Source organism: Lepus europaeus, chromosome 4 (genome assembly GCF_033115175.1).
Source record: "Lepus europaeus isolate LE1 chromosome 4, mLepTim1.pri, whole genome shotgun sequence".
NCBI classification, from domain to species: domain Eukaryota; kingdom Metazoa; phylum Chordata; class Mammalia; order Lagomorpha; family Leporidae; genus Lepus; species Lepus europaeus.
This window is the reverse complement of record NC_084830.1, coordinates 161,215,444-161,228,965: the sequence shown is the minus strand read 5'-3', so window position 1 is coordinate 161,228,965 and position 13,522 is coordinate 161,215,444. Positions and strand designations below refer to the sequence as shown.

General features: G+C 45.9%; 1 protein-coding gene across 1 annotated transcript in view; it reads left to right on the top strand.

Moving 5' to 3' along the window:
• The window catches only part of LVRN (laeverin), a 73,765-nt gene that overhangs the window by 27,606 nt on the left and 32,637 nt on the right, over positions 1-13,522 (top strand). Inside the window, exons 5-6 of the mRNA XM_062189821.1 lie at positions 9,927-10,081; positions 11,021-11,134. Coding sequence (XP_062045805.1) covers positions 9,927-10,081; positions 11,021-11,134 — 269 coding nt within the window. The remainder of the gene's footprint in view (positions 1-9,926; positions 10,082-11,020; positions 11,135-13,522) is intronic.

The window sequence follows — 13,522 nt, the reverse complement described above, 5'->3', positions numbered from 1 at the left end:
AAACGACCTAGCAAGGATGGTGAAACAGTTTTTTTCTGAAGTTTAAAACGTAATTTTATTTGGGGCCAGTCCTGTGGCATAGCAGGTAAAGCCACTGTCTGCAGTGCTGGTATCCCATGTGGGTGCTGGTTTAAGTCCTAGCTGCTCCGAACCAGCAGATGAAAATCCTCATTCATTCATATTCTCTCTCTTTCTCTCTCTCTCTCTCTCTCCCCTCCCCCTGTAACTTTGCCTTTCAAATAATCTTTTTTTAAAAAAACATAATTTTCTTTAAAGTAAGGGAATAATCAGTAGAAAATGTGAAGAACTCTATCTGCCTTTTTTTTTTTTTTTTTTTGACAGGCAGGGTGGACAGTGAGAGAGACAGAGAGAAAGGTCTTCCTTTGCCGTTGGTTCACCCTCCAATGGCTGCCACGGTAGGCGCGCTGCAACCGGCGCACCGCGCTGATCCGAAGCCAGGAGCCAGGTGCTTCTCCTGGTCTCCCATGGGGTGCAGGGCCCAAGCACTTGGGCCATCCTCCACTGCACTCCCTGGCCACAGCAGAGAGCTGGCCTGGAAGAGGGGCAACCGGGACAGAACCGGTGCCCCGACCGGGGCTAGAACCCGGTGTGCCGGCGCCACAAGGCGGAGGATTAACCTATTGAGCCATGGCGCCAGCCTCTATCTGCCTTTTTAAAAATTTTTTATTTTTTTAATTTATTTTTTAAGGAATACAAATTTCAAAAGTACAGCTTTATAGTTATTCTTCCCACCAGACCCACTCTCCCACCCACACTCCTACCCCACTTCCTTCTCCCTCTCCCGTTCTCTATTAAGATTCGTTTTTTTGTTGGTTTTTTTTTTTTTTTTTTTTTTGTCAGGCAGAGTTAGACAGTGAGAGAGAGAGAGACAGAGAGAAAGGTCTTCCTTCCGTTGGTTCACCCCACAAATGGCTGCTTCAGCTGGCGCACTGCGCCGATCCGAAGCCAGGAGCCAGGTGCTTCCTCCTGGTCTCCCATGCGGGTGCAGGGTCCAAGCACTTGGGCCATCCTACACTGCCTTCCCGGGCCACAGCAGAGAGCTAGACTGGAAGAGGAGCAACCGAGACAAAACCGGTACCCCGACTGGGACTTGAACCCGGGGTGCTGGCACCGCAGGCAGAGGGTTAGCCTAGTGAGCCATGGTGCCGGCCCATTAAGATTCATTTTCAATTAACTTTGTACACTTAAGACCAAGTCTGTACTAAGTAAAGATTTCAAAAGTTTGCACACACACACAAACTGTTTGAGAACAAGTTTTACATTAACTCTGATAATATAACTCATTAAGGACAGAGGTCCTGCACGGGGAATTAGTACACAGTGACTCCTCTTATTAATTTAACAATTAACATTCTTAAGTATGACATCAGTGACCACCGGAGGCTCTTGACATGAGCTGCCTGGGCTATGGAAGCCTTCTGAGTCCACACACTCCGTCAGTATTTGAACACAGCCGTAGCAAAGTGCAAGTTCTCTACTCCCTTTAGAGAAAAGTACAACCTTCTTTGAAGGCTGCTTTTTCCACTGCAGTCTCACTCACAGAGATCTTCATGTAGAACATTTTTTGCCTCAGTGCCTTGGCTTTCCATGCCTGAAATGCTCTCATGGGCTTCTCAGTCCGACTAGGAAGCCTTAAGGGCTGATTCTGAGGTCAGAGTATTTCTTAAAGCAGTCGTCATTCTGAGTCTGCTGTGTGGACTGCTTCCCATGTTGGGACATTCTCTCCTTTTTAATTATATCTATTATTATTACCAGGCACTTGATTTATATGATCACTTTAACACTTAGTCCTATCTGTTCACTTTAACACTTAAATGGCATTTTTACCGCTAATCTTAATGAGATTTGGAGTCCCCTGACAAGTTTTTAAACTGTCCCCTTAGAAGTAAGTCCATAGGACTGTATGCAGAACCATACAGCTTTACAGTTACAAACTTCTTCCTCCCTCTTTTATTCCCACTCTTATTGCTTACTGAGATCTATTTTCAGTATACTTTATACACATACGATTAACTCTGTGTTATGAGTTCAACAAATAGTATGAAGAAAAAAAAGAAAAAAAAACCTTTACTGTTCCTCGACTGTCAAGACAAGGGCAGCTGAAGTCATCCCTTCTCAAAGTGTCGGTTTCAGTTCTACAGATTTCATTTTAGGTGCTCTATTAGTTCTCACAGATCAGGGAGAACCTATGGTATTTGTCCAGTTGGGACTGGCTTATTTCACTAGGTATGATGTTTTCCGGATTCATCCATTTTGTTGCAAATGACCAGATTTCATTTTTTTTTTTTTTTTTACCACTGTGTGGTATTCCATACTGTATGTATGCCAGGATTTCTTTATCCAGTCTTCAGTTGATGGGCATTTAGGTTGATTCTATGCCTTAGCTATTGTGAATTGAGCTGCAATACACATGGAGGTACAGGTAATTCTTTAGTTTACTGATTTTCATTTCCTTTGGGTAAATTCCCAGGATGAGAATGGCTGGGTTGTATTATAGGTCTATATTCAGATTTCTGAGCTATCTCCATACTGGCTTCCATAGTGGCTTTAGCAGTTTACATTCCCACCATTAGTGGATTAGGGTACCTTTTCCCCTACATCCTCACCAGCATTTGTTGTTTGTTGCTTTCTGTATGAAAGCCATTCTAACCGGGGTGAGGTGAAACTGTGGTTTCGATTTGCATTTCCCTGACAGCTAGTGATCCTGAGCAGTTTTTCATGTGTTTGTTGGCCGTTTGGATTTCCTCTTTTGAAAAATGTCTGTTTAAGTCCTTGGCCCATCTTAACTGGGTTGTTTGTTTTGTTGTTGTAGAGTTTCTTGATATCTTTGTAGATTCTGGTTATTAATCCTTTATCAGTTGCTTAGTTTGAAAATAATTTCTCCTTGGCCAGTGCTGCAGCTCAATAGGCTAATCCTCCGCCTAGCGGCGCCGGCACACCAGGTTCTAGTCTCTGTTGGGGCGCCGGATTCTGTCCCGGTTGTCCCTCTTCCAGGCCAGCTCTCTGCTGTGGCCCGGGAGGGCAGTGGAGGATGGCCCAAGTGTTTGGGCCCTGCACCTGCATGGGAGACCAGGAGAAGCACCTGGCTCCTGGCTTCGGACCAGCACAGTGTGCCGGCCGCAGCACGCCAGCTGCAGCGGCCATTGGGGGGTGAACCAACGGAGAAAAAGGAAGACCTTTCTCTCTGTCTCTCTCTTTCACTGTCCACTCTGCCTGTCCAAAAAAAATAATAATAATAATTTCTCCCATTCAGTCGGTTGTCTCTTTACTTTCCTGACTTTCTTTCGCAGTGCCTTCCCAAGTTTTTGATGTAGGCACTGATTGCTATAAACTTTCCTCTTAACAGTGTTTTTGCTGTATCCCACAGGTTTTGATAGTGTTGTGTTGTCATCTTCATTTGTTTCCAGAAAGTTTTTGGTTTCTCTTTTGATTTCATCTATGAAATTCAGGATCATGTTGTTCGGTCTCCATGTGTTTGCATATGCTCTAGGGATTCCTGAGTTGTTGATTTCCAGCTTCATTCCATTGTGGTCCAAGAAGATGCATAATATGATATAGATTTTTTTTTAATTTACTGAGACTTGCCTTATGGCTTAGCATGTGGTCAATGCTAGAGAAAGATTCGTGCACTGCTGAGAAGAATGTGTGTTCTGCAACTGTAGGATGGAAAGTTCTGTGGAATCTGTAAGGTCCGTTTGGTCTACAGTATAGATTAACTCTGTTGTTTCCTTGCTGATTTTCTGTCTGGTTGATCTGTCCATTGCTGAAAGTGGGGTATTGAAGTCCCCCATCAATATTGTATTGGAGTCTGTGTCTCCCTTTAGATTCCCTTAACGTTTATTTAAATAGCCTGGTGCCCTGTAATTAAGTGCATGTATGTTTATAATAGTCTCATCTTCCAGTTGAATTGGTCCCTTGATCATTACATAGTGCCCTTTATCTCTTTTAACAGTTTTTGTGTTGAAGTCGATTGTGTCTGATATTAAGATGGCTCTATCGGCTGTTTTTTGGTTTCTGTTGGCATGGAATATCTTTTTCCATCCTTTCACTTCAGTCTGCACACATCTTTGTTGGTGAGATGTGTTTCTTGTAAGCAGCAAATTGTTTGTTTGTTTGTTTGTTTGTTTTTTGATCCATTTAGCTAGTCTTTGTCTTTTAACTGGAGAGGTGACTATTGATAAGTAATGACTTGGCCCTGCCATTTTTCCAAAAATATTCTTATTTTTTGCTTTGAATTTCCTTTGATCTTTCACTGAGGGATTTTCTTTCTTTACATTCTTTCATGGTGATGACCGTGTTTCTGTGTGCAGTACATCCTTAAGCATCTTTTGTAGGGCTGGATGGGTGGTGACAGATTCTTTCAGTTTCTGTTGGATATAGAAGTTATTTATTTAACCTTCATTCACAAATGAGAGCTTTGCAGGGTACAGTATTCTGGGTTGACAGTTTTTTTTTTTTTTCTCGTAAGATTTAGAATATATCTCGCTATCCTCTCCTAGCTTGTAGGGTTTCTGATGAGAAGTCAGCTGTGAGTCTAGTTGGAGATCCTCTGAGAGTAATCTGGCATTTTTCTCATGTACATTTTAGAATCGTTTCTTTATGACTTACTGTGGAGAGTTTGATTACAATGTGTCATGGTGAAGATCTTTTCTGGTCATGTCTATTGGGAGTTCTGTGTGCTTCCTGTACTTGGGTGTCCCTTTCTTTCTCCAAATTAGGAAAGTTTTCTGTTAATATTTCACTAAAAAGGCCTTCTAATCCTTTCTCTCTTTCCATGCCTTCAGGAACTCCTAGAAACCGTATGTTGGGTTGTTTGATAGTACCCTATAGATTCCCAGCAGTGGTTTTTAGCTTTCTGATTTCTTCTTGTTGTCTTTGGTTTGACTGTATGCTTTCCTCTGCTTTGTCTTCTAAGTCCAAAAAAAATTCTTTCCCCTGCTTCACTGATTCGGTTGTTAAGGCTTCCCACTGTATTTTTATTTTTATTTTATTTTATTTTATTGTTTTTGGACAGGCAGAGTGGACAGTGAGAGAGAGAGACAGAGAGAAAGGTCTTCCTTTGCCGTTGGTTCACCCTCCAATGGCCACCGCGGCCGGCGCACCGCGCTGATCCGAAGGCAGGAGCCAGGTGCTTCTCCTGGTCTCCCATGTGGGTGCAGGGCCCAAGCACTTGGGCCATCCTCCACTGCATTCCTGGGCCATAGCAGAGAGCTGGCCTGGAAGAGGGGCAGCCGGGACAGAATCCGGTGCCCCGACCAGGACTAGAACCCGGTGTGCCGGTGCCGCAAGGCGGAGGATTAGCCTGTTGAGCCATGGCACTGGCCTGTATTTTTTTTTTTTTTTTTTAAATAGGGAAGTAAGGGTGGTAACTGAAGGGTACAGGGTTTTCTTTTTCTTTTTTCTTTTTTTTTTTTTTTTTTTTGACAGGCAGAGTGGACAGTGAGAGAGAGAGACAGAGAGAAAGGTCTTCCTTTTGCCGTTGGTTCACCCTCCAATGGCCGCCGCGGTAGCGCGCTGCGGCCGGCGCACCGCGCTGTTCCGATGGCAGGAGCCAGGTGCTTCTCCTGGTCTCCCATGGGGTGCAGGACCCAAGGACTTGGGCCATCCTCCACTGCACTCCCTAGCCACAGCAGAGAGCTGGCCTGGAAGCGGGGCAACCGGGACAGGATCGGTGCCCCGACCGGGACTAGAACCCGGTGTGCCGGCGCCGCAAGGCGGAGGATTAACCGGCCTGTATTTTTATTTTTTCTATTGAATTCTTCATTTCATTTTGATTTCTCTTTAAGATCTCAATTTCATGGGAGAAATTTTTTTCATGTCCTGTATGGATTTCAGTAGTTCGTGCATTTGCTTCTGATTACTTCTATGTAATCTTAGGGTCAGTTTTTTAAATTCCATTTCTTGCATTTCTTCCATCTTATCTTCTTCACAATCTAGTATTGAAGTTTTGTGTTCCTTTGGGGGTGTCATGTTGTCTTATTCTTGTTTCCTGATTGGTGTGCATGTTGTTTGGCATTTGTGGAGATACTTGTTGGTTTCTTTTGCTTTTTTTTTTTTTTTTTTTTTTTTGCTGTGTGGCAACTTTTATCTTTGTACTAAGACTCCGTAGATAAGTGGAATATCTGCTATCTTTCAGTGAATGTCTAGAGGCTTGCAGTGGGTGTGGTCAGGGAGCTCTGTTCAGTTCTCCAGGGTGAAGTGTGTATCTAAGGAGACACACCCTGGTTTGGCATAGTAAATCTCCTCTTTTTTTTTATCAGAAGGGAAGTTGATTCTGCTCAGCTGACCACCTCTCCTCAAAGGAGACTGGTGCCTGAGCACTAGCCCCAGTGGGTATAATGTTCGTCTGCTCTGGCCCAAGCACCACACAAAGGATCTGTGCAGTCCTCAGTGTAAGCTCAGGTTCCCCAGCAGTGTCCCTCATCAGGAAACCAGGAAGCCCTCAGCGTGTGGAGTCTCCCACTGAGACTGTTCACAGTCCCCCCACACCCTGAATCCTCCCACACATTCTCTGCTTTTTACACAGTCCCCAGCTCCCAACCCCCTGTTCTCCCCACCAGAGTCGGGAGTCTCCACTCGGCTGGTTGCCAGGTGCAGACACGGGCTGGCACAGCTGTGACATATGTCCAAAATGGTGCCCGCTCTATCGGACGCCATTGTAAAGTGATGGGGAGAGAGAAACATGTCCCTCTTTTTTTTTTTCTCCTCTAGCTGGGTTTTTTCTCCTCTATTCCCCGTGCAGCTCCAAGCCAGGTTCCCTCCAGGTTCTTCATGCAGTTCTTCACCAGTGGCTTGGCTGCTGCGGTGTGCTCTTACCTCACCTGTCAGCGCTGGTGTGTAGGCTTCAACTGCTGGAGTCCTGGGTCGTGGGGCACCCACACCCTCCACGTAGGTCCACTCTGCCTCTCATTTCGTAGTGTTCCCTCTGCCGTGTTTCCCTAGCTCTTCCTGGAGACTGCACTCTCTCCATCTTCTCCTGGACTAGAGCCATAAGGAGCTCCCTGTCTGCCTCTTAGAGAGGCTTGCCAGCCCCTGTTGAGTGGGGTTCACTGGTGGATTTGTGGAAGTTTGTATTATTATTTTTTAAATGAATTAATCATTGAAACAGGGTCATGTACCAATAATGATTTATGAAGAAACAAGGATTTTGTTTCATCCAGTTGTACTCATCTGAAGGAAAAGTGTTTTTAAAAAGGTGATCTGTGTTAAATGTGTCATAGAGGCAGCTGGGCAGGGAAGAAGCCAGCGAGAAAAGGCCGTACGCTGCGTTATCCCAGCCATAGGACGTTCCGGGAAAGGCAGAAGTGAGCAGAGTAATGAGAGCAGCACGGCTGTGTTTGTGGAGAAAGGTGGGAAGATGAACAGTGGGGTGCAGAGGAGCCACTCCGTGGGAGTGGGGGTGGGGGTGGGGGTTGGTGGCAGCAGTGCTGGGTCTTAGTCCACCCGTACAAGGATGGACTGGGTCCGAGGAAAGGTAAGTGCGCCGCTCGCCCGTTCCCCAGCCTCCCAATCCTGGAGACAATCAGACGCAGCGGGGAGCCAAGTCTAGCAAGGACTCATTTACTTCCTGCGTAACAGAACCTTTTATAGCACAAAACTGCAGAGTCATTGGGGCAGGGCTAAGGACCAACCAATCACTTAAATGGTCATTTTACGGGGGGGATTTCTATAGGACTAGCCATATGTCTATACACTTGTTACTAGTTTTGTTACCTCCCCTGATGTTGCACAGCCAATCAGTTTTAGTGGTAAACAACTTTGGATTCCGCCCACCTTACTTCCCCTGGGCTCCATCATGTAACTAATTTCCCCACACAGCAGCATGGTCTTCATGTGGCTGTTCCAGATCTCAGCCCTGCACTGCACCAAGAGGGGGCCCTCAGGGAGACTGTGGCCTGTCATTATCGATGGCCCACCCTCACTGGTTCAGCTGGATGGCAGGTGCACCACACAATTGCAAGACGTCAGCAGCCGGAGACAGCAGGGAGGGCTGAGAGAGGAGGGGGAAGAGGAGGAATCCGGGAGACCTGGGCGTTCTGCGTGATTTTTCTGTAAGCCTAAAGCTGCTGTAAAATACAAATCTGGTTAACATTAGACGCCTCAGTTCACACTATAGCAAATTTGAAAGGCAGAACACAGTCCAGGAAAAATGGTCGCAGCATATACCACATACAACTAGATTTTTTTTTTTTTTTTTTTTTTTTTTAGTTAAAAGGCTCTGATAATTCAGAAAAAGAGAAAGTATCTAAAAAGGGGACAGTTCACCAGTGAAATAATTCAAACTGCCAAAAATCTCATTTTAAGTGTTCAGCTTCATTAGCTGTAAAACAAAAGTTAAACTGATAAAATTTTCAAATGCATAAGAAGATTAATAATTAATACTGTGGATGGTGTAGGAAAACCAACACATACCTCTTGGTGAAGGTGTGAACTGGTGCAATCTTTCGTGAACAACCTGGCAAAATGTTTCATGATCTCCAAAAATGGCTAAGGATGGGGTTTAGCATGGTGGTTAAGATGGCCATATCCCATATCAGGTTACCTGGGTTTGATACCCGGCTCTGATTCCTGACTACAGCTCCTACTAATGCAGTCCCTGTGGAAGGCAGTGATGGCTCAATAATTGGGCTCCTGCAACCCATGTGGGAGACCTGGACTGGGTTTCCAGCTCCTGCCTTCAGCCCCGACCCAGGCCTAGCTGCAGGCCTAGCTGTAGGCCTGGCTGTTGCAGTCACTGGGGAGTGAACACCCAGAGGGCAATTCCCCCCCCCCCCCACCCCTGCCCTCCAGGTTTTCCTCTCTGTCCCTGCTGCATTGGCTTCTTGCACTTAGCAGCACACAGTTCAGACTGTTTCAGATTTTTTCAAAGCTTGTAGTTCATTTCTTTTTGTTGCAAAATAATACTGTCTTACATGGCTGTATCACAATCTGTTTGTCCATTCACCTAATGAAGGCATCTTGGTCGCTTCCAGTTTTTAGCATTGAATGAAGCTGCTATAAACATTTTTGTGCAGGCTTAAAAAATTCTTAATTAATTAATTAATTAGAGCTCATATCCACTCATTTACTCCTCAGATGCTTGCGATGGCTGGGACTAGGTCATGCCAAACCCAGGAGCCAGGAACCCAAGTGTTCTGGCTGTCACCGTGGCTTCCTAGCATCTGCATTAGCAGGAAGGTGGAGTTAGGAGCTGCAGCCAGCAGCCAAACCAGGTGTTCTAATGTGTGGCACAGCTATCTTGACCAGTAGGTCAAATGCCTACCACGTTGTGCAGCTTCTTCTGGGGCATAAACTTTCAGCTTACTTGGGTTAAATCCCTAGGAATGCAATTGTTAGACCATAGGTGAAGTCTGTATTTAACTTGTAAAGAAACTGCCAGGTGGGATTCCAGAGTGGCAGTGTCATCTTGCATCCCCCCAGCAGTGAATCAGAGTTCCTGGTGCCCACGTCCTTGTCAGCACTTGGTGGTGTCTGTAGCCATTGCAGCCGCAGCAGGTGGCGTCTCAGCATTGTGCTGTGTAGTTCCCTGAGGCCTGCGGATGCTGAGCTCCGTTGTCTTTGTTCATCCATCCGTGTGTCTCCTCTACTGAAGTGTCTCCTCAGATCTCTGCCTTTTGTGAAGAGGTTGGTTGTTTTCTTCCTGTGGAGTTCTAAGTGTTCGTTGTGTATTTTGGATGCGATTCCTTTCCTGAAAGTGTTTGAGTCTTGTATAGCCTGTACAGTTTATTTTCTGGTGGCTGTCTTTATTATTCACTTTTGGAAAGTCTTCTTTCCCCTTAGGTTATAAATACTCCCTTTTGTTTTTCATGAGTTTATGATTTAATTTTGAGATAATTTATTTCCAGAAACCCCGAGTTTCTTAAAAGGGATGATTTCATTTTTTTCCTTCATTTAAATCCACTTAGATTTAATTGCCTTGCCTGTTTTTGACAAGCATGCAATGGAAAACTGGGGCCTGATGATGTTCGATGAATCTTTGTTGTTGCTGCAACCCAGTGACCAGCTGACGGAGAAAAAGGCTACGATCACCAACGTCGTCTCCCACGAGATCGGACACCAGGCACGTGGCAAAATGTTCTTTCTTCTCGCTCAGGAAGGCATTCGGCAGCGCCCTGCCCAAAATAGCAGAAAACAAACCCACATTTTAAAAAAGGAAAACATAACTGAGAAAGTGAGACATTGAGAGAGGGAGTTTGTGTGGCCTTGAGCACAGAGATGAAGCCCCAGGGAAAGGCGATGTGCCAGTGTGCAGTGATGCCCCGGTGCACAGTCCACACACACAGTCATGGTTTTCATCTGTTACTCACCCCACGGCACGGTTTTTATTATGGCCTAAATCACATGTTGCTTTGGAACACAGGCTGCTAACTGTTAGTCCAGGACAGCTGCTAAAAGAATTTGGTTAAATACCAGGGCATGAATTTGTTGGTTTTGGAAGTTATTGTGATTTTCTTTCCTAATTCTGTTTATCATCCATTTGACACTTTTTTTTTCCGCCTCTTCAGCTCAAATAGAAAATAATTACGGCTGAAGCGTGTTGCAGAACATGTGATGGCTTGAGTGATTCTAGCATGGGCCAAATGCAGTCATGTTTCTAAAGCATAAAAGCTCACAGCAAAATCCTGCTGTGGCCTAGTTAGAGATTGGGGAGCTAGAGCTGGTAGTGGCCAGTGGGCTTCAGGCCTGCAGCCAGCTGTAAGCTGTGGGCAAAGGGGACAGCTTGAGAAATGCGCCTGTCGCTGATGTTGTGTCTGCACGTCACACGTTGAAAGCACAAACTGCCTGTGGTCACTGGGCACGAGATGATCACTTCAGAGGAGTGCGTTTCCGACTTCTCCACACCTTACACAGCAGTGCACCTGCAGGCTCCTCCTCTTCACGTTTTATTACTGATGGCACATAAACTTTAATTCTGTCCTTGGTGCACTCACTTAACATGGCATCGCAGTACATCTAACTTAAAGAGGGCTCTGTTTTCCCTCCCTCCCGTCTCTGAAAGTGGTTTGGAAACCTGGTCACCATGGACTGGTGGAACAACATCTGGCTCAATGAGGGCTTCGCGTCTTATTTCGAGCTTGGAGTCGTTGACAGCTTCAACCCTAGACTCCCAAGAGTAAGTATATTTGGTACATTTATGTAACGTTTTCCCCTGTCATAAAAGTAATGCATGTGCATTCATTGTTAAAAAAGAAAATTCAGAAAAAATAGGAGTGTTAGGTTCAGCTACCTTCTGATGCTTTTATTATTGTTAGTATTAGTATTAGTATTAGTATTAGTATTAGTATTAGTATTGTTCCAGGCTTTTTGCCTGTTCTCAATGGTCTTGAAAATGGGAATTGCATGGAAATTTGTAATTTTTTTCTTACTTCATAATGTATCATGAGCATTTCTGCAACTGACCAAATACTTTCTGGAAGCCAGTTTAGCGGCTGCCAGCATTCTCTTGCAGAGCATCCCCTGGGAAGGAGTTGGTGTGATCTTGCTCTCTCAGTCCTGCTGGACTGCATTTCCCAGCGGGTGTGAGGAGTGGCTGCCCTGTAGTGACAAGTGGTGCGCTGCATTCTGTGACCGGCTCGCTAGCGGATGTGGTTGGGCTGATGTGAGGAATTAGTAATGCCTGCCTGCCGAGAACTAAATCCATGGATATGCAGATGTGGTCCTTTCAACTGCAGGCCATGGCTGTGATACTTGGTTTATTTAGAATCTTCATAATGGCATGGTAAAGCCCAGTTGGTTTGACTTGACTTAGATTATTAAGTATTTACTTAAAGTTGCCTTTTGACATACAACTCACATAGCAAAGTGGAGGTCCATTCTTGATTTGCATTCCCCCTCCCCCGCAGGTTTCTGGCCCCTGTCTCCTCTTTGGTCCTTGAAGGGGCTTTTTCCTGTTTCCTGCTTCTCTCTCAGCTCCCCTCTCACTGGCCCCATGGCTGTCTTCTCTCCAGTGCCTGCCTGGTCTGCTTTACAGGGGGAATCTTCTGTTTTGAAGGAGATTCTGGGGCAGGCATTTGGCCTAGTGTTTAAGAGGCACGTCCCCATGTAGGCCTGGGTTCAGTCCCCTCTCTGGCTCCTGGCTCCAGCTTCCTGCCGAAGTAGTTGGATCTCCGCCATCCATGTGGGAACCCTGGGCTGAATTCCCAGCTGTGGTCTTCAGCCCTGGCAGGGCCTGTTGCAGGCATCTGAGGAGTGAGTCAGAGGGTGGGAGCGCTCTCTCTGCCCATGTCCCTCCCTGTCTTCCTTTCCAATTAGTAAGTCGATAAATAAATGCATTAGAAAGAGATAAAGGAATTGTGAGATTATAGTGTTGCCATTATTTGGGCAGTAGAGTTTCCTCTTTTGTGGAAGATGGAGAAGGCAGATAAGTGATGCTTGTTTCTGTTGGCCAAGTGAAGCATTGAGAAGCCTGTCTGGGCTTCAGTAAAAGCTCTCTGTAGATTGTTCTTCTCGGTCTGGGAAGCACCGACGTGGGGTAGACTCTTACTGTGCTGGTACCAGTGCCACCAGCCTAGTCGTGCAGACTTCTGGAAGATACCCCAGCCTGCTCTCTGCATCTGTCCTGCAAGGTTCAGAAATCCTCACACAGATCAGGAGACAGAAGCGCTGAAAGGCTACAGGACCCGCCCAAGGTCGGCTGCTTGCCTGGGGGAAGGGCGCACACCATCCAGCTGTCAGGGCCTGGTCCGGTGAGAAGGGTGGTGATGATAACACAGCCATAGCCCTTGGCACGGTGTGCCTGGAACATTCCCGCCAGGTTGTGTGAGTTCCGCAGACACATCTCTGTCCTCAAAACAAGCAAACGAGTATAGTTGCTATTTCAGTTTGCAGAGGAAGCAAAGGCACAGAAGCGTGAATTAAGCTGCCTAAAAATTCATGACTACCAGATGTTGAAGCCAAGATGCAGTCCCAGGCATCTCTGGCTGCAAAGTCCGTGTGCCAACTGCCGTGCTCTCGGGAGGAGGCACATGGAGTCTCTGTGCTCCCTGGGTAGAGGGCCGTGTGTGTGTGTGTGTGTGTGTGTGTGACTCTGCACAGCCACATGGCCTTGATTTACCTGCTGTGATCCACAGGGGTCGCTCCTTTCCAAATCCCTGTGCCTGCAAGCTTGTTTGTATCCATCTTTTAGAAGCTAGAATCACATGTGGGTTGTGCCCCACAGAACTGTTTTTGAAAACACTTGGTTGTATCCCAGATTAGCTCTGTGCTTAGAGTCAACAAGGAAAAAAGTTTCATTCCCTTAAAACAATGAAATGTGCCCTGTGTTTCCTTAATAGAATATGTCATTAACATCCATTTTAGTCATTTTTTGCACTTAAATTGGGGGAGGTATCGTCAGCATCTGGCAGAACTCGCTGAAGACATGTTCCTGGCGCTCTCAAAGCTGGGAGAACAGGAGTAGCTTTCGGCCATTCAGTTGCTTCTGCTTTCTCAGCAGCTAGTGGGGTACAATGACTTCTCAGGACTTGAGGCAACTGCTTTGTTCCCGTCATCCCTGGAGACC